We start from the raw sequence: 20784 nt of genomic DNA on the forward strand, positions 1-20784 counted from the left end.
GTCAGTCACAGTACCACACGACACTCATCCTACTACAGGTCAGTCACAGTACCACACGACACTCATCCTACTACAGGTCAGTCACAGTACCACACGACACTCATCCTACTACAGGTCAGTCACAGTACCACATGACACTCATCCTACTACAGGTCAATCACGGTACCACACGACACTCATCCTACTTCAGGTCAGTCGCAGTACCACACGACACTCATCTTAATACAAGTCAGTCAGTCACAGTACCACACGACACTCATCCTACTACAGGTCAGTCACAGTACCACACGACACTCATCCTACTACAGGTCAGTCACAGTACCACACGACACTCATCCTACTACAGGTCAGTCACAGTCCCACACGACACTCATCCTACTTCAGGTTAGTCACAGTACCACACGACATTCATCCTACTACAGGTCAGTCACAGTACCACATGACACTCATCCTACTACAGGTCAGTCACAGTACCACACGACACTCATCCAACTACAGGTCAGTCACAGTACCACACGACACTCATCCTACTACAGTTCAGTCACAGTACCACACGACACTCATCCTACTCCAGGTCAATCGCAGTACCACACGACACTCATCCTACTTCAGCTTAGTCACAGTACCACACAACATTCATCCTACTCCAGGTCAGTCACAGTACCACATGACACTCATCCTACTACAGGTCAATCACGGTACCACACGACACTCATCCTACTACAGGTCAGTCGCAGTACCACACGACACTCATCCTTCTACAGGTCAGTCACAGTACCACACAACACTCATCCTACTACAGGTCAGTCACAGTACCACACGACACTCATCCAACTACAGGTCAGTCACAGTACCACACGACACTCATCCAACTACAGGTCAGTCACAGTACCACACGACACTCATCCTACTACAGGTCAGTCACAGTACCACACGACACTCATCCTACTACAGGTCAGTCACAGTCCCACACGACACTCATCCTACTTCAGGTTAGTCACAGTACCACACGACATTCATCCTACTACAGGTCAGTCACAGTACCACACGACACTCATCCTACTACAGGTCAGTCACAGTACCACACGACACTCATCCAACTACAGGTCAGTCACAGTACCACACGACACTCATCCTACTACAGGTCAGTCACAGTACCACACGACACTCATCCTACTCCAGGTCAATCGCAGTACCACACGACACTCATCCTACTTCAGCTTAGTCACAGTACCACACAACATTCATCCTACTCCAGGTCAGTCACAGTACCACACGACACTCATCCTACTACAGGTCAATCACGGTACCACACGACACTCATCCTTCTACAGGTCAGTCACGGTACCACACGACACTCATCCTACTACAGGTCAGTCACAGTACCACACGACACTCATCCTACTACAGGTCAGTCAGTCACGTACCACACGACACTCATCCTACTACAGGCCAGTCACAGTACCACACGACACTCATCCTACTACAGGTCAGTCAGTCACAGTACCACACGACACTCATACTACTGCAGGTCAGTCAGTCACAGTACCACACGACACTCATCCTACTACAGGTCAGTCACAGTACCACACGACACTCATCCTGCTACAGGTCTGTCACAGTACCACATGACACTCATCCTACTACAGGTCAGTCACAGTACCACATGACACTCATCCTACTACAGGTCAGTCACATTACCACACGACACTCATCCAACTCCAGGTCAGTCACAGTACCACACGACACTCATCCTTCTACAGGTCAGTCACAGTACCACACAACACTCATCCTACTACAGGTCAGTCACAGTACCACACGACACTCATCCAACTACAGGTCAGTCACAGTACCACACGACACTCATCCAACTACAGGTCAGTCACAGTACCACACGACACTCATCCTACTACAGGTCAGTCACAGTCCCACACGACACTCATCCTACTTCAGGTTAGTCACAGTACCACACGACATTCATCCTACTACAGGTCAGTCACAGTACCACACGACACTCATCCTACTACAGGTCAGTCACAGTACCACACGACACTCATCCAACTACAGGTCAGTCACAGTACCACACGACACTCATCCTACTACAGGTCAGTCACAGTACCACACGACACTCATCCTACTCCAGGTCAATCGCAGTACCACACGACACTCATCCTACTTCAGCTTAGTCACAGTACCACACGACATTCATCCTACTCCAGGTCAGTCACAGTACCACACGACACTCATCCTACTACAGGTCAATCACGGTACCACACGACACTCATCCTTCTACAGGTCAGTCACTGTACCACACGACACTCATCCTACTACAGGTCAGTCACAGTACCACACGACACTCATCCTACTACAGGTCAGTCAGTCACGTACCACACGACACTCATTCTACTGCAGGTCAGTCATTCACAGTACCACACGACACTCATACTACTGCAGGTCAGTCACAGTACCACACGACACTCATCCTACTACAGGTCAGTCAGTCACAGTACCACACGACACTCATCCTACTACATATCTGTCACAGTACCACACGACACTCATCCTACTACATATCTGTCACAGTACCACACGACACTCATCCGACTACAGGTCAGTCACAGTCCCACACGACACTCATCCTACTTCAGGTCAGTCACAGTACCACACGACACTCATCCTTCTACAGGTCAGTCACAGTACCACACAACACTCATCCTACTACAGGTCAGTCACAGTACCACACGACACTCATCCAACTACAGGTCAGTCACAGTACCACACGACACTCATCCAACTACAGGTCAGTCATAGTACCACACGACACTCATCCTACTACAGGTCAGTCACAGTACCACACGACACTCATCCTACTACAGGTCAGTCACAGTCCCACACGACACTCATCCTACTTCAGGTTAGTCACAGTACCACACGACATTCATCCTACTACAGGTCAGTCACAGTACCACACGACACTCATCCTACTACAGGTCAGTCACAGTACCACACGACACTCATCCAACTACAGGTCAGTCACAGTACCACACGACACTCATCCTACTACAGGTCAGTCACAGTACCACACGACACTCATCCTACTCCAGGTCAATCGCAGTACCACACGACACTCATCCTACTTCAGCTCAGTCACAGTACCACACGACATTCATCCTACTCCAGGTCAGTCACAGTACCACACGACACTCATCCTACTACAGGTCAGTCACAGTACCACACGACACTCATCCTACTACAGGTCAGTCACAGTACCACACGACACTCATCCTACTACAGGTCAGTCACAGTACCACACGACACTCATCCTACTACAGGTCAGTCAGTCACAGTACCACACGACACTCATACTACTCAGGTTAGTCACAGTACCACACGCATCATCCACTACAGGTCAGTCACAGTACCACACGACACTCATCCTACTACAGGTCAGTCACAGTACCACACGACACTCATCCCTCAGGTCAGTCACAGTACCACACGACACTCATCCTACTACAGGTCAGTCACAGTACCACACGACACTCATCCTACTCCAGGTCAATCGCAGTACCACACGACACTCATCCTACTTCAGCTTAGTCACAGTACCACACGACATTCATCCTACTCCAGGTCAGTCACAGTACCACACGACACTCATCCTACTACAGGTCAATCACGGTACCACACGACACTCATCCTTCTACAGGTCAGTCACGGTACCACACGACACTCATCCTACTACAGGTCAGTCACAGTACCACACGACACTCATCCTACTACAGGTCAGTCAGCAGTACCACACGACACTCATCCTACTGCAGGTCAGTCACAGTACCACACGACACTCATCCTACTACAGGTCAGTCACAGTACCACACGACACTCATCCTACTACAGGTCAGTCACAGTACCACACGACACTCATCCTACTACAGGTCAGTCAGTCACGTACCACACGACACTCATCCTACTACAGGTCAGTCACAGTACCACACGACACTCATCCTACTACAGGTCAGTCACAGTACCACACGACACTCATCCTACTACAGGTCAGTCGACAGTACCACACGACACTCATCCTACTACAGGTCAGTCACAGTACCACACGACACTCATCCTACTACAGGTCAGTCACAGTACCACACGACACTCATCCTACTACAGGTCAGTCGCAGTACCACACGACACTCATCCTACTACAGGTCAGTCACAGTACCACACGACACTCATCCTACTACAGGTCAGTCACAGTACCACACGACACTCATCCTACTACAGGTCAGTCACAGTACCACACGACACTCATCCTACTACAGGTCAGTCACAGTACCACACGACACTCATCCTACTACAGGTCAGTCACAGTACCACACGACACTCATCCTACTACAGGTCAGTCACAGTACCACACGACACTCATCCTACTACAGGTCAGTCACAGTACCACACGACACTCATCCTACTACAGGTCAGTCACAGTACCACACGACACTCATCCTACTACAGGTCAGTCACAGTACCACACGACACTCATCCTACTACAGGTCAGTCACAGTACCACACGACACTCATCCTACTACAGGTCAGTCACAGTACCACACGACACTCATCCTACTACAGGTCAGTCACAGTACCACACGACACTCATCCTACTACAGGTCAGTCACAGTACCACACGACACTCATCCTACTACAGGTCAGTCACAGTACCACACGACACTCATCCTACTACAGGTCAGTCGCAGTACCACACGACACTCATCCTACTCCAGGTCAGTCACAGTACCACATGACACTCATCCTACTACAGGTCAGTCACGGTACCACACGACACTCATCCTACTACAGGTCAGTCGCAGTACCACACGACACTCATCTTACTACAAGTCAGTCAGTCACAGTACCACACGACACTCATCCTACTCCAGGTCAGTCACAGTACCACATGACACTCATCCTTCTACAGGTCAGTCACAGTACCACACAACACTCATCCTACTACAGGTCAGTCACAGTACCACACGACACTCATCCAACTACAGGTCAGTCACAGTACCACACGACACTCATCCTACTACAGGTCAGTCACAGTACCACACGACACTCATCCTACTACAGGTCAGTCACAGTACCACACGACACTCATCCTACTACAGGTCAGTCACAGTACCACACGACACTCATCCTACTACAGGTCAGTCACAGTACCACACGACACTCATCCTACTACAGGTCAGTCACAGTACCACACGACACTCATCCAACTACAGGTCAGTCACAGTACCACACGACACTCATCCTACTACAGGTCAGTCACAGTACCACACGACACTCATCCTACTCCAGGTCAATCGCATTACCACACGACACTCATCCTACTTCAGCTTAGTCACAGTACCACACGACATTCATCCTACTCCAGGTCAGTCACAGTACCACACGACACTCATCCTACTACAGGTCAATCACGGTACCACACGACACTCATCCTTCTACAGGTCAGTCACGGTACCACACGACACTCATCCTACTACAGGTCAGTCACAGTACCACACGACACTCATACTACTGCAGGTCAGTCAGTCACAGTACCACACGACACTCATACTACTGCAGGTCAGTCACAGTACCACACGACACTCATCCTACTACAGGTCAGTCACAGTACCACACGACACTCATCCTACTACAGGTCAGTCACAGTACCACACGACACTCATCCTACTACAGGTCAGTCAGTCACAGTACCACACGACACTCATCCTACTACAGGTCAGTCAGTCACAGTACCACACGACACTCATCTTACTACTGGTCAGTCAGTCACAGTACCACACGACACTCATCCTACTACATGTCTGTCACAGTACCACACGACACTCATCCGACTACAGGTCAGTCGCAGTACCACACGACACTCATCCGGCTACAGGTCAGTCGCAGTACCACACAACACTCATCCTACTACAGGTCAGTCGCAGTACCACCCGACACTCATCCTACTACAGGTCAGTCGCAGTACCACACGACACTCATCCTACTACAGGTCAGTCACAGTCCCACACGACACTCATCCTACTTAAGGTTAGTCACAGTACCACACGACATTCATCCTACTACAGGTCAGTCACAGTACCACATGACACTCATCCTACTACAGGTCTGTCACAGTACCACACGACACTCATCCAACTACAGGTCAGTCACAGTACCACACGACACTCATCCTACTACAGGTCAGTCACAGTACCACACGACACTCATCCTACTCCAGGTCAATCGCAGTACCACACGACACTCATCCTACTTCAGCTTAGTCATAGTACCACACAACATTCATCCTACTCCAGGTCAGTCACAGTACCACATGACACTCATCATACTACAGGTCAATCACGGGACCACACGACACTCATCCTTCTACAGGTCAGTCACGGTACAACACGACACTCATCCTACTACAGGTCAGTCACAGTACCACATGACACTCATCCTACTACAGGTCAGTCACAGTACCACACGACACTCATCCTACTGCAGGTCAGTCACAGTACCATACGACACTCATCCTACTACAGGTCAGTCACAGTACCACACGACACTCATCCTACTACAGGTCAGTCACATTACCACACGACACTCATCCTACTACAGGTCAGTCACGGTACCACACGACACTCATCCTTCTACAGGTCAGTCACAGTACCACACGACACTCATCCTACGACAGGTCAGTCACAATACCACGACACTCATCCTACTCCAGGTCAGTCACAGTACCACACGACACTCATCTTACTACAGGTCAGTCGCAGTACCACGCAACACTCATCCTACTGCAGGTCAGTCACAGTACCACACGACACTCATCCTACTACAGGTCAGTCACAGTACCACACGACACTCATAATACTGCAGGTCAGTCAGTCACAGTACCACACGACACTCATCCAACTACAGGTCAGTCACAGTACCACACGACACTCATCCTGCTACAGGTCTGTCACAGTACCACATGACACTCATCCTACTACAGGTCAGTCACAGTACCACACGACACTCATCCTACTACAGGTCAGTCACATTACCACACGACACTCATCCTACTACAGGTCAGTCAGTCACAGTACCACACGACACTCATCCTTTACAGGTACCACACAACACTCATCCTTCTACTGGTCAGTCACAGTACCACATGACACTCATCCTACTACAGGTCAGTCATAGTACCACACGACACTCATCCTACTACAGGTCAGTCACAGTACCACCCGACACTCATCCTTCTACAGGTCAGTCACGGTTCCACACGACACTCATCCTTCTACAGGTCAGTCACAGTACCACACAACACTCATCCTACTACAGGTCAGTCACAGTACCACACGACACTCATCCAACTACAGGTCAGTCACAGTACCACACGACACTCATCCTGCTACAGGTCAGTCACAGTACCACACGACACTCATCCTACTACAGGTCAGTCACAGTCCCACACGACACTCATCCTACTTCAGGTCAGTCACAGTACCACACGACACTCATCCAACTACAGGTCAGTCACAGTACCACACGACACTCATCCTACTACAGGTCAGTCACAGTACCACACGACACTCATCCTACTCCAGGTCAGTCACAGTACCACATGACACTCATCCTACTACAGGTCAATCACGGTACCACACGACACTCATCCTACTTCAGGTCAGTCGCAGTACCACACGACACTCATCCTACTCCAGGTCAGTCACAGTACCACATGACACTCATCCTACTACAGGTCAATCACGGTACCACACGACACTCATCCTACTTCAGGTCAGTCGCAGTACCACACGACACTCATCTTAATACAAGTCAGTCAGTCACAGTACCACACGACACTCATCCTACTCCAGGTCAGTCACAGTACCACATGACACTCATCCTTCTACAGGTCAGTCACAGCACCACACAACACTCATCCTACTACAGGTCAGTCACAGTACCACACGACACTCATCCAACTACAGGTCAGTCACAGTACCACACGACACTCATCCTACTACAGGTCAGTCACAGTCCCACACGACACTCATCCTACTTCAGGTTAGTCACAGTACCACACGACATTCATCCTACTACAGGTCAGTCACAGTACCACATGACACTCATCCTACTACAGGTCAGTCACAGTACCACATGACACTCATCCAACTACAGGTCAGTCACAGTACCACACGACACTCATCCTACTACAGTTCAGTCACAGTACCACACGACACTCATCCTACTCCAGGTCAATCGCAGTACCACACGACACTCATCCTACTTCAGCTTAGTCACAGTACCACACAACATTCATCCTACTCCAGGTCAGTCACAGTACCACATGACACTCATCCTACTACAGGTCAATCACGGTACCACACGACACTCATCCTACTACAGGTCAGTCGCAGTACCACACGACACTCATCTTACTACAAGTCAGTCAGTCACAGTACCACACGACACTCATCCTACTCCAGGTCAGTCACAGTACCACATGACACTCATCCTTCTACAGGTCAGTCACAGTACCACACAACACTCATCCTACTACAGGTCAGTCACAGTACCACACGACACTCATACAACTACAGGTCAGTCACAGTACCACACGACACTCATACAACTACAGGTCAGTCACAGTACCACACGACACTCATCCTACTACAGGTCAGTCACAGTACCACACGACACTCATCCTACTACAGGTCAGTCACAGTCCCACACGACACTCCCGTCAGTCACAGTACCACACGACACTCATCCTACTACAGGCCAGTCACAGTACCACACGACACTCATCCTACTACAGGTCAGTCAGTCACAGTACCACACGACACTCATACTACTGCAGGTCAGTCAGTCACAGTACCACACGACACTCATCCAACTACAGGTCAGTCACAGTACCACACGACACTCATCCTGCTACAGGTCTGTCACAGTACCACATGACACTCATCCTACTACAGGTCAGTCACAGTACCACACGACACTCATCCTACTACAGGTCAGTCACATTACCACACGACACTCATCCAACTCCAGGTCAGTCACAGTACCACATGACACTCATGCTTCTACAGGTCAGTCACAGTACCACACAACACTCATCCTACTACAGGTCAGTCACAGTACCACACGACACTCATCCAACTACAGGTCAGTCACAGTACCACACGACACTCATCCAACTACAGGTCAGTCACAGTACCACACGACACTCATCCTACTACAGGTCAGTCACAGTACCACACGACACTCATCCTACTACAGGTCAGTCACAGTCCCACACGACACTCATCCTACTTCAGGTTAGTCACAGTACCACACGACATTCATCCTACTACAGGTCAGTCACAGTACCACATGACACTCATCCTACTACAGGTCAGTCACAGTACCACACGACACTCATCCAACTACAGGTCAGTCACAGTACCACACGACACTCATCCTACTACAGGTCAGTCACAGTACCACACGACACTCATCCTACTCCAGGTCAATCGCAGTACCACACGACACTCATCCTACTTCTGCTTAGTCACAGTACCACACAACATTCATCCTACTCCAGGTCAGTCACAGTACCACATGACACTCATCCTACTACAGGTCAATCACGGTACCACACGACACTCATCCTACTACAGGTCAGTCGCAGTACCACACGACACTCATCTTACTACAAGTCAGTCAGTCACAGTACCACACGACACTCATCTTACTACAGGTCAGTCAGTCACGTACCACACGACACTCATACTACTGCAGGTCAGTCAGTCACAGTACCACACGACACTCATCCTACTACAGGCCAGTCACAGTACCACACGACACTCATCCTACTACAGGTCAGTCACGGTACCACACGACACTCATCCTTCTACAGGTCAGTCACAGTACCACACGACACTCATCCTACTACAGGTCAGTCACAATACCACGACACTCATCCTACTCCAGGTCAGTCGCAGTACCACACGACACTCATCCTACTACAGGTCAGTCAGTCACAGTACCACACAACACTCATCTTACTACAGGTCAGTCGCAGTACCACACAACACACATCCTACTGCAGGTCAGTCACAGTACCACACGACACTCATCCTACTACAGGTCAGTCACAGTACCACACGACACTCATCCTACTACAGGTCAGTCAGTCACAGTACCACACGACACTCATCCTACTACAGGTCAGTCACAGTACCACATGACACTCATCCTACTACAGGTCAGTCACAGTACCATACGACACTCATCCTACTACAGGTCAGTCGCAGTACCACACGACACTCATCCTACTACAGGTCAGTCACAGTACCACACGACACTCATCGTACTACAGGTCAGTCACAGTACCACACGACACTCATCCTACTACAGGTCAGTCGCAGTACCACACGACACTCATCCTACTACAGGTCAGTCACAATACCACACGACACTCATCCTACTACAGGTCAGTCACAGTACCCTGCCTCGGCTGGTGGTTTTGAAGGTATCCATGTCCAAACTCTATCTCAGTCTAATCCTTTCTGCATCTTTCTACCCCCACACTTTCCCCTCCCACAGGTACATAGATAAGTCGGTAGAGGAGCTGGATGAGGAGGTGGAGTATGACATTGATGAAGAGGACTACATCTGGCTGGACATCATGAATGACAAGCGGCGTAGTGACGGGGTGACGCCCATCCCCCAGGAGGTGTTTGAGTACCTCATGGACCGGCTGGAGAAGGAGTCCTACTTCGAGAGCCACAACAAGGTGATAAACACTAGATACACTCTGTCTCTCGCTCTGAGTGACAGCTTTTGTGTCAGTATAATAGACTACCAGTGCAGCAAGTGCCACTGGCTGCTGTTAAGCTTTCTTGACTTGGACATGCATGGCTAACCTTTGTCTAACCAGCTGCTCTTAGCGAAAATGTTTTTGGAGTACCTTTTCAAGCTAATAGTTTATGTTTAGAGTTTACACTTCCTCTTCCAATTCTATTGTGGGGAGGTCAAAATAATGAAAAACTATCTACCAAATATATTTATTTAAAAATGATGATTCATTCTCCTTGCCATTATCATTCACTTGATGATAAGACAAGACGTGAACACATTTTTCTTTGCTAAGGTATGATGGGGTCCCTGGGTTGCCGGTTTGCCTGGGCAAGAAAAGGTTCAAGACCTAAATGGTTATCCCCTTACCCTCTTCTCTTTTCTTCTCCCCCTTTTCCATTCTCTCCCAGATGGACCCCAGCGCCCTGATCGACGAAGATGCCGTCTGCTGCATCTGTAACGACGGCGAGTGTCAGAATAGCAACGTGATCCTGTTCTGTGACATGTGTAACCTGGCCGTACACCAGGAGTGTTACGGTGTGCCCTACATCCCTGAGGGCCAGTGGCTGTGTCGGCGCTGCCTCCAGTCCCCTAGCCGGGCCGTCGACTGTGCCCTCTGCCCCAACAAGGGCGGAGCTTTCAAACAGACGGATGACGCACGCTGGGCCCATGTGGTGTGTGCCCTCTGGATCCCTGAGGTGAGAGTGTGTGTGAGGGTAGGAGTGTGTGCCCTCTGGATCCCTGAGGTGAGAGTGTGTGTGAGGGTAGGAGTGTGTGTGAGGGTAGGAGTGTGTGTGAGGGTAGGAGTGTGTGAGAGTAGGAGTGTGTGTGAGGGTAGGAGTGTGTGCCCTCTGGATCCCTGAGGTGAGAGTGTGTGTGAGGGTAGGAGTGTGTGCCCTCTGGATCCCTGAGGTGAGTGTGTGTGTGAGGGTAGGAGTGTGTGCCCTCTGGATCCCTGAGGTGAGAGTGTGTGTGAGGGTAGGGGTGTGTGAGAAGGGTAGGAGTGTGTGTGAGGGTAGGAGTGTGTGTGAGGGTAGGAGTGTGTGCCCTCTGGATCCCTGAGGTGAGAGTGTGTGTGAGGGTAGGAGTGTGTGCCCTCTGGATCCCTGAGGTGAGTGTGTGTGTGAGGGTAGGAGTGTGTGCCCTCTGGATCCCTGAGGTGAGTGTGTGTGTGAGGGTAGGAGTGTGTGCCCTCTGGATCCCTGAGGTGAGAGTGTGTGTGAGGGTAGGAGTGTGTGTGAGGGTAGGAGTGTGTGTGAGGGTAGGAGTGTGTGCCCTCTGGATCCCTGAGGTGAGAGTGTGTGTGAGGGTAGGAGTGTGTGTGAGGGTAGGAGTGTGTGTGAGGGTAGGAGTGTGTGCCCTCTGGATCCCTGAGGTGAGAGTGTGTGTGAGGGTAGGAGTGTGTGCCCTCTGGATCCCTGAGGTGAGAGTGTGTGTGAGGGTAGGAGTGTGTGCCCTCTGGATCCCTGAGGTAAGAGTGTGTGTGAGGGTAGGAGTGTGTGTGAGGGTAGGAGTGTGTGCCCTCTGGATCCCTGAGGTGAGAGTGTGTGTGAGGGTAATAGTGTTTCTGAGGGTAGGAGTGTGTGTGTGAGGATAGGTGTGTGTGTGAGGGTAAATGGTGTTTGTGAGGGTAGGAGTGTGTGTGAGGGTAGGAGTGTGTGTGAGGGTAGGAGTGTGTGCAAGGTTATTTGTTTTTTAAACAACTAATTGACCGATGTCGGTTCAATTATTTGAATTCCATTTAATTCATTTTTGTGAGCTCAATGCGCAGTTTCTCTAGAGATAAATCAGCTCAAGCCCGAACTGTGCGATGTCATAGGGAGTTGTAGTTTTCAACAGGCCAATATTCAACATAATTACCCCGTTTTCTGTACTAAACTAACTACAATGACCACAATCCGTTGCGCACCTACTTGTCCGGTCTGTGTGGGGAATACACAGAAATGGAGAGAAGAGACAGAAGAACACACAATCGAGAGGGATAGAGAGCAGTTGCTTGGTGAGGTATCCTACCTGAAAATACATGATCTATGTGACTGATAGTTGGTATTTAGCAGTCATAAAAGTATGCCTTATTTACTTTGAAGAACTACAACCATTTTTTTTCTTTCAGACAGCATAAGCAGTAGCTCTATAAAGATGATATTAAATAATAAAGTCATCAAATAAAACAAATGTAATAAACACAACTGAAATATTTTATTGAAGTACTATGAATACATTATGGTTAAATGGTAAGCTGTAATGGGTAGTCATGCCCGTTATGGGACTTTTATTCATTGTTTTATTCTGTGTTGTTCAGCCCACATAATGCATACATTTCATGTTTTTTTTTTTGGGGGGGGGGGGTCAAAATTACCTCAAAACACTAATTTCTGAGCACTAGTGCAAGAGTAGGAGTGTGTGAATGCTGTGAGCTGTGTATTGACAAACCGTATGATAGTTTTGATGTCTGTCTGTCCTGTTGACAATCCTGTTGCAATGAATGTGACTGATCTCCTCACCCCTTTTTCTCTCTCCCTAAGGTGTGTTTTGCCAACACTGTCTTCCTGGAGCCCATCGACAGCATAGAGCACATCCCCCCGGCGCGCTGGAAGCTCACTTGCTACATCTGCAAGCAGCGCGGCTCAGGCGCCTGCATCCAGTGCCACAAGGCCAACTGCTACACAGCCTTCCACGTGACCTGTGCCCAGCAGGCCGGCCTCTACATGAAGATGGAGCCTGTCAGGGAGACCGGTGCCAACGGCACCTCCTTCAGCGTCCGCAAGACCGCCTATTGCGACATCCACACCCCGCCCGGCTCTGCACGCCCCATCGGGGGGGTGGGAGGGGCTAGCATGGGCTCCTCCCACAGTGAGGGCGAGCTGGAGGAGGACGATGAACCCAGTATAGGTCACGATGACGACTCCAAGGGCTGGAGCTCAGAGCGGGCCAAGAGGGCCAAGGCTAAGTCCAGACTGAAGATGAAGAGAGCCAGGAAGATACTGGCTGAGAAGAGGAATGCCGCGCCTGTGGTATCTGTGCCTTGTATACCCCCACACAGGTACACACACACACACACAGTGTATACACACACATACACACACACACACACAGTGTATACACACACACACACACTCACTGCAGATACAAAGGCATTACAGATTCAGACATCACATACTCTCCCAGTCTCTTCAGTCCTACCATCTCCCCTGTGTGTTCCTCCCCAGGCTCAGTAAGATCACCAGTAACCTGACAGTGCCCAGGAAAAGCCAGTTTATGCAGCGACTGCATAGCTACTGGACCCTGAAGAGGCAGAGCCGAAATGGAGTCCCTCTGCTGCGCCGGCTCCAGACCCACCTGCAGTCGCAGCGCAACACAGAGCAGCTACATCCACAGCCACAGGCGCCAGAGTCACAGGTTACCACGGTAACCACCACACAGTCTCTGTCTGGTGTTGTTATCTCAGCGGTAGGGAGAATACTACTGGAAACTCTGCATGTGTTTGGACTGATGTATGTGTGTGAGAGAAAGTTATGTAAATGAGAGGCTTGTTTGATTGTGGTGTGAGTGTGCTGCTGCATCCTGATTAACTGTGTTACACTCCCAAACTAACCTGTGTGTGTGTGTGTGTGTGTGTGTGTGTGTGTGTGTGTGTGTGTGTGTGTGTGTGTGTGTGTGTCTGTTCATTTTGAGTGTTGTGTTACATTGCAAATGTGTGTGTGTGTGTGTGTGTGTTGGTGCCCCAGAGGGACAGTGAGGAGAATAACTTGGCTCTGAAGGAGCAGCTGAAGGCATGGCAGAGACTGAGACATGACCTGGAGAGAGCCAGACTACTGGTGGAGCTCATCCGCAAGAGAGAGAAACTCAAGAGGGAGACGGTGAGACACACACACACACACACTCCTCACATCCACACTTCAAGCACACATTTCTATGACACACAAACTTAACATCTGGCAGTTTGCACAGTGAGCAGTTTTTTTTACAGTGTGTGTGGAATGTGTAGATTAAGGTGCAGCAGATGGCTCTAGAGATGCAGCTGACTCCCTTCCTGGTCCTACTGAGGAACACCCTGGAGCAACTACAGGACAGAGACACCAGCAACTTCTTCACTGAACCTGTCCCTCTGGCTGAGGTAACACACACGCACGCACACACAAACGTTATTTGCACACACAGTGGCTGGTGTGCTTTAACCCTGACCTCTTTTTCTCCTCAGGTGCCAGACTACCTGGACCATATCGAGAGGCCTATGGACTTCCAGACCATGTGGAATCTACTTGAGTCTCACTGCTACCTCAGTTTCGAGGCTTTCGAGGCAGACTTTGGCCTCATTGTCAACAATTGTCTCAAATACAACGCCAAGGACACCGTGTTCTACCGCGCCGCTCTGCGCCTCCGGGAGATGGGCGGGGCCGTGATCAGGACCGCCCGCAGACAGGCTGAGCGAATCGGCTTGGACTATGACACAGGCATGCACCTCCCCCGAGAGCCCAGCCCGGACAGCCAGCGTGACAGAGAGCGAGACCGAGAGAGGGAGCGGGAGAGAGAAAGGGACAGGGACCGAGAACGAGAGAGGGACCGAGACGGAGACAGGCCGCTGTCTTCCAATGAGGAGGGTGAGTGGCTTGGAGTCCTGTTTTACCTCCAGCTTTTCTACTTCCGCCTCTCCCCCTTTCTCCTTTTCCTTCAGTTGCGCTCTTTCAATGAAGTTATGTTGCTGTATATTTGGGATTCTGTACTTGCGTTAAATCTCTCTCTCTCTTAGACCTGCTCTTACAAGAGAACCGGCGGCGGCTGCCATTGGAGGAGCAGCTGTGTTTTCTGCAGGCGCGCTTTGATGAGGTCAGCTCGGGGAAGCACAGCATCGGTCGGTCACGGCGGGCCAAAGCCCTGAGGAAAGAGATGACGGTCATCAAGAGGAAACTGGCCCACCAGAGAGAGGGGGGTTCGGGCATGGGAGGCAGGGACTCAGGGGCCGGAGGGGACAGGGGACCATCCCTCCCCCATCACCCCTCCTCCACGGGACGCCATGACGAGGGGGAGGAGAGCAGCAGTCAGGAGATCAGTGGCAAGGGTGAGACTGAGTGTATATCTAAACTAACTCACAGTAAATACACTCTATGCATTCATATGAATGCATGAATAACTGTTCATAACTATCTCACACTGGCCTACCCCTACCATACTGGTAATTAATGCCCAACTCTCCTTTTACGAAGGAGGGATATATAATATACTGTACTTCCATTTTCTCTTCCTCGTTCTCTCTGTAGATCTAAGTGCATCGTCCTCGGCTCTAGCTCCAGAGGTGGGACGTCGTACCTCTGTCCTCTTCTCCAAGAAGAACCCCAAAACGGCCGGACCCCCCAAGAGGCCGGGCCGCCCCCCTAAGAACAGAGATGCGGGGGTAAGCCCTAGTCCGATAGGTCCCCCCCAACTGCCCCTCCTGTCCCCCCCTCGGCAGAGGAAGAGACCCCGCAGCCCTCACAGCAGCTCCAGCTCCGAGAGTGACAGTGACGACCTTCTTCCGAGTGAGACACACGCACAATCACACTTCTTACATTGTTATATTGTCATTACTCTTGTTTTTGAAGTAATGACTCAGGTCAGTCTAGTAACTGTAATGGTTATGACTCTGTCTCCTAGGTCTGCCCACTAATGGTTTTGTTGGGGGCAACCAGCCGGTGACAGAGAGTTTTCGGGTGTACAGGAATGAGAGGAGCCTCCCTCGATCCAGCTCTGACTCTGAATCCACCACTAGTAGCAGCAGCAGCGCTGCCTCTGACAGAACCAGGTAATTATAATCCACACACAATGGCATTCATACACAGTCACATAGTCAAACACAACTGAACTTTTAATGATACACACATTTTGGTTTAGGATGAATAAATTACTATTTTATTGTCTTTCTCTTTATCTCTCTCTCTCAGTACCACTCCGTCTAAGCAGGGCCGGGGGAAGCAGTCGTTCTCTCGTTCCGCCTTCCAGGAGGACAGCAGTGAGGAGACATCAGGGACAGAGAATGACTCCTACTCTGTGGGAGGGTCACGTAGTGTCTCACACTGTGAGTGACACACTACACACACACGTATAGGCATGCACTTATCTTCATCTGTTGCTTCACCTCTACCTCTTCTTTTCCCAAAGTGTGTGTGTGTGTGTGTGTGTGTGTGTGTGTGTGTGTGTGTGTGTGTGTGTGTGTGTGTGTGTGTGTGTGTGTGTGTGTGTGTGTGTGTGTGTGTGTGTGTGTGTTTAGGAGGTGAAAATAGTGTTTTGTGTGTTTCTGTGCTAAAGAAAATGTATCACCTTTTTGGGCCCTCAAACAGGGATGCAAACTGGTATGTGTGTGATTCTGGTGTATCGTGTGTTTCTCTCAGCAGGGTGGGGCCGGGGCCGATCAGGTTGTAGGATGCCATCAGATCACTACTCTTCCCTTGATGCTCTGGACCTGGTGTGGGCCAAGTGTAGAGGCTACCCTTCATACCCTGCTCTGGTAATCCAGCAATGGATGGACACACACACATTAGGATACACCATGGTTGAAATATCTGTTCGGCCACAAAGAGGCAGAACATCATACTTCTCACGCCATATTCATTTAATTTAACCCCTTTTTCGTGGTATCCAATTGGTAGTTACAGTCTTGTCTCAACTCTGCAACTCCCGTACGGACAGGGGAGAGGCAAATGTCGAGAGCCGTGCGTCCTCCGAAACACAACCCAACGAAGCCGCACTGCTTCTTGACACAATGCCCGCTTAACACGGAAACCAGCCGCACCAATGTGTCGGAGGAAACACCGTACACCTGGCGACCGTGTCAGCGTGCATGCGCCCGGCCCGCCACAGGAGTCGCTAGTGCGCGATGGGACAAGGACATCCCTGCCTGCCAAACCCTCCCCTAACCCGGACGACACTTGGCCAATTGTGCACCGCCCAATGGGTATCCCGGTCGCGGCCGGCTGCGACAGAGCCTGGACTTGTATCCAGAATCTCAAGTGGCTCAGCTAGCACTGCAATCCAGTGTCTTAGACCACAGCGCCATTCGGGAGGCCCCTTCGCACCATATTCATGAAACTATCATATATCTACCTCTAACCCTCCTCTTCCCCCCTGTAGATCATAGATCCTAAGATGCCCAGGGAGGGGGTATTCCACCGAGGGGTCCCCATCCCCGTGCCCCCCCTGGAAGTCCTGAAGCTGGGGGAACAGATGACCCAGGAGGCCCGGGAACACCTCTTCCTGGTTCTCTTCTTCGACAACAAGAGAACCTGGTCAGTACACTGTTTCTTCTCTTGACACTGTCAATCTTTTTGTTATGTGTTTTCTCTCTCTCTTTATCTCTCATTGTTCCCACTCATTTTCCTCTTTCTCACTCCACTCAAACCTCTATCCCTCTCACACTCTGGTAGAGAAGTGGTGATTTGAAGACCTCCCCTTCTACAGCTCAGGTTCTTACTCAGTGGAGGCAGCGGAAAACCCAGAATCAGAGTGTATCAGCAAACCTCTGGCTGTAGTCAACAACGTGTAGCTCAGCAGATTTTCACTAGAGCATATCAAATGGCTGTATTCAAGTAATACAAGAACAAAGGGAACTTTTCTTGACATATAAATGCAAGAAAGCCAAAAAAGCCATCGCTCGTCAGCCGAAGTGGGTCAGGAGTGGTTGATGAGGATGCTTTGCGAGAGAACAAAGAGAGAGAGAAAAACCTTGTTTTAGGTCACAGCTCACACAGTAGTTACTATTATATCTGCAGAAGCTACTACCCTGTACTGTATGTCCCTGTGTGTGTTTCTGATCATGTCTGTAGGCAGTGGCTGCCGCGCTCTAAGCTGGTTCCTCTGGGGGTGGACCAGGAGCTGGACAAGGAGAAGATGCTTGAGGGAAGGAAGTCCAACATCCGCAAGTCAGTGCAGGTGGCCTACCACCGTGCCATGCAGCACCGCAACAAGGTCCAGGGAGACCCCAGCAGTGACACCAGTGACAGCGACTGAGCACACACACACACGCGTCTTTGCTGGCCTCCCGTTATATTGATAGGTCTGTGTGTTGATTGATATACCCTGTGGCCTTGGAGAGCAATACTCTAGCACCCAGCACACAGGAGAATCAATGTGCCGGTATAACCTATTGGAAAGCACATGCAACATCCTTTTCTCTCTCACTCACACACACACACGTATGTTGTTGACACACACAGTGGTATTTAATATGAGATGTAAAATATGTATTTAAGAGAATTGAAACAAAAAGGCTATTAAGAGGATGGAAGACAATGCTATGCCTAGAATCATGATGGAAAATTGTCCTTGTATGTGGTTGATATGAGTGTTTACCAGCTCCTGAAAAACAGGATCTGCAAACAGAGGGTTGTATCACGCAAATATGCGCATACACACTTGTATACAGTCAGGTCCAAAGTGATTGCCACCCTTGATAAAGATTAGCAAAAAAGACTATAAAATAAATAATACAAATACTCTGCTATATTGTATGCAAAAATATTCAAAAACTAATTATTTTATACTAATACAATTCCTCAGAGAAAGAGATTTTGATGGTGGGGGTAAAAAGTATAGGCACCCCTATTTTCAATTCCTGACCTTGCGAGGATAATGGCACTGAGCCTTTTTCTAAAATGTTTTCTGAGATTGGAGAACACATTGGGAGAGATCTTAGACCATTTTGTTATTTTATGTTCAATTGACCATTTCTTTGTGGATTTTGATGTGTGCTTGGGGTTATTGTCTTGCTGGAAGATTCACTTGCGGCCAAGTTTCAGCCTCCGGAGGCAACCAGGTTTTTGGCTAAAATGTCCTAGTACTGGGTAAATTTGACCGTAACAAGGGCCCCAGGACCAGTGGAAGCAAAATAGCCCCGTACAGTCGAAGATCCACCCCCATATTTTACAGAAGGTATGGGGTTCTTTTCTGCTCACGCATCCTTATTTCGATGCCAAACCCACCACTGGTGTGCGTGGCTAAAAACCTCTATTTTACTAATCTTTATCAAGGGTGCCAATCATTTTGAACCTGACTACATTCAAACAGGGAAATGCATACACACTCACACAAAGCTCTTCTCATAGGAAAATATACACACACATCCACACACCCCATTGTGTGCACTTATGGTTTGAAAGTACCACTGGTCCAGCAACCCCTCTGCCGCCGCCCCCTCTTACCCCATGTCCAATCACGGCCCAATGGAGCACGAGGTCGGATGGCATGGCCAATCAACTGAGCAAAGCATCTTCCTCTGTTATTTATTCCGTCTCCCAAGGACCTCCAGTCTTCTTCTTCTCCACTAGTCTAACTGACCGTCTTCACAACACTGCATTGTGCAGTCGTTTCCTCTACTCTTCTGTATATGATTTTTTTGGTCGCCTCTGTTTACATCTCCTTTTGTTCTTGTCTGTTGTACAATTCTGGCTGCTGGTGAATAATGAGGACTAATGTAAATGTGGATATGATGAAACACGCCAGCCTCACTGTCTGTTCTAGTCTCAGGCCAATGGCTTTAGAACTTTTATATATACAGATTACATAAGATAGAAGTTTAATAAAATAATTGAGTTTTGTACACCTTTGTTCTGGTCTGCTCTCTTTGGCCTGTTAATGTGTATGTCTGTGTATGTTTGTACAACATTGCCACCTTTCCCTATTAAATTCAAAAGTTCTCTCAATCAAAATATTTTAGCAGAAGGCAGTGATCACATCTAATCACATTTAATTACATGAGTACATACTTGACATTATACAAACAGTGGTGAACAGCAGGACCAGAGGGGGGTACTACAAAGCAGGATCAATGCGTTAGCCAGCTAACTATGATAAACAACCAGAAATAACTAGATTTTCTGGTTCATTAAGAAAGACAAAGTTATGTGTTTTTTGTTTTTGAATCAATTAGACCAA

General features: G+C 49.4%; 2 protein-coding genes across 5 annotated transcripts in view; both read left to right on the plus strand.

Moving 5' to 3' along the window:
* Positions 1-7364, plus strand: part of LOC145860894 (uncharacterized) — a 40314-nt gene extending 32950 nt beyond the window's left edge. Inside the window, exons 2-4 of the mRNA XM_082961964.1 lie at positions 191-2686; positions 7160-7187; positions 7226-7364. Coding sequence (XP_082818090.1) covers positions 1667-2686; positions 7160-7187; positions 7226-7236 — 1059 coding nt within the window. The 5' untranslated portion in view covers positions 191-1666 and the 3' untranslated portion in view covers positions 7237-7364. The remainder of the gene's footprint in view (positions 1-190; positions 2687-7159; positions 7188-7225) is intronic.
* The window catches only part of LOC106571880 (peregrin), an 89729-nt gene extending 69280 nt beyond the window's left edge, over positions 1-20449 (plus strand). For 2 of the 4 annotated variants that reach the window (XM_082961959.1, XM_082961958.1), the window contains exons 3-16: positions 10630-10819; positions 11292-11579; positions 13407-13924; positions 14091-14331; positions 14610-14741; positions 14870-14998; positions 15083-15482; positions 15632-15940; positions 16140-16397; positions 16513-16660; positions 16800-16933; positions 17247-17362; positions 17986-18140; positions 18678-20449. In XM_082961959.1, coding sequence (XP_082818085.1) covers positions 10630-10819; positions 11292-11579; positions 13407-13924; positions 14091-14331; positions 14610-14741; positions 14870-14998; positions 15083-15482; positions 15632-15940; positions 16140-16397; positions 16513-16660; positions 16800-16933; positions 17247-17362; positions 17986-18140; positions 18678-18861 — 3202 coding nt within the window. In that variant the 3' untranslated portion in view covers positions 18862-20449. The remainder of the gene's footprint in view (positions 1-10629; positions 10820-11291; positions 11580-13406; positions 13925-14090; positions 14332-14609; positions 14742-14869; positions 14999-15082; positions 15483-15631; positions 15941-16139; positions 16398-16512; positions 16661-16799; positions 16934-17246; positions 17363-17985; positions 18141-18677) is intronic. The other 2 variants (XM_082961961.1, XM_082961960.1) reach the window with 2 other exon arrangements.
* Positions 20450-20784: the final 335 nt, after the last annotated feature.

The sequence above is a fragment of the Salmo salar genome, chromosome 15 (genome assembly GCF_965601325.2).
Source record: "Salmo salar chromosome 15, fSalSal1, whole genome shotgun sequence".
Taxonomy (NCBI): Eukaryota; Metazoa; Chordata; class Actinopteri; order Salmoniformes; family Salmonidae; genus Salmo; species Salmo salar.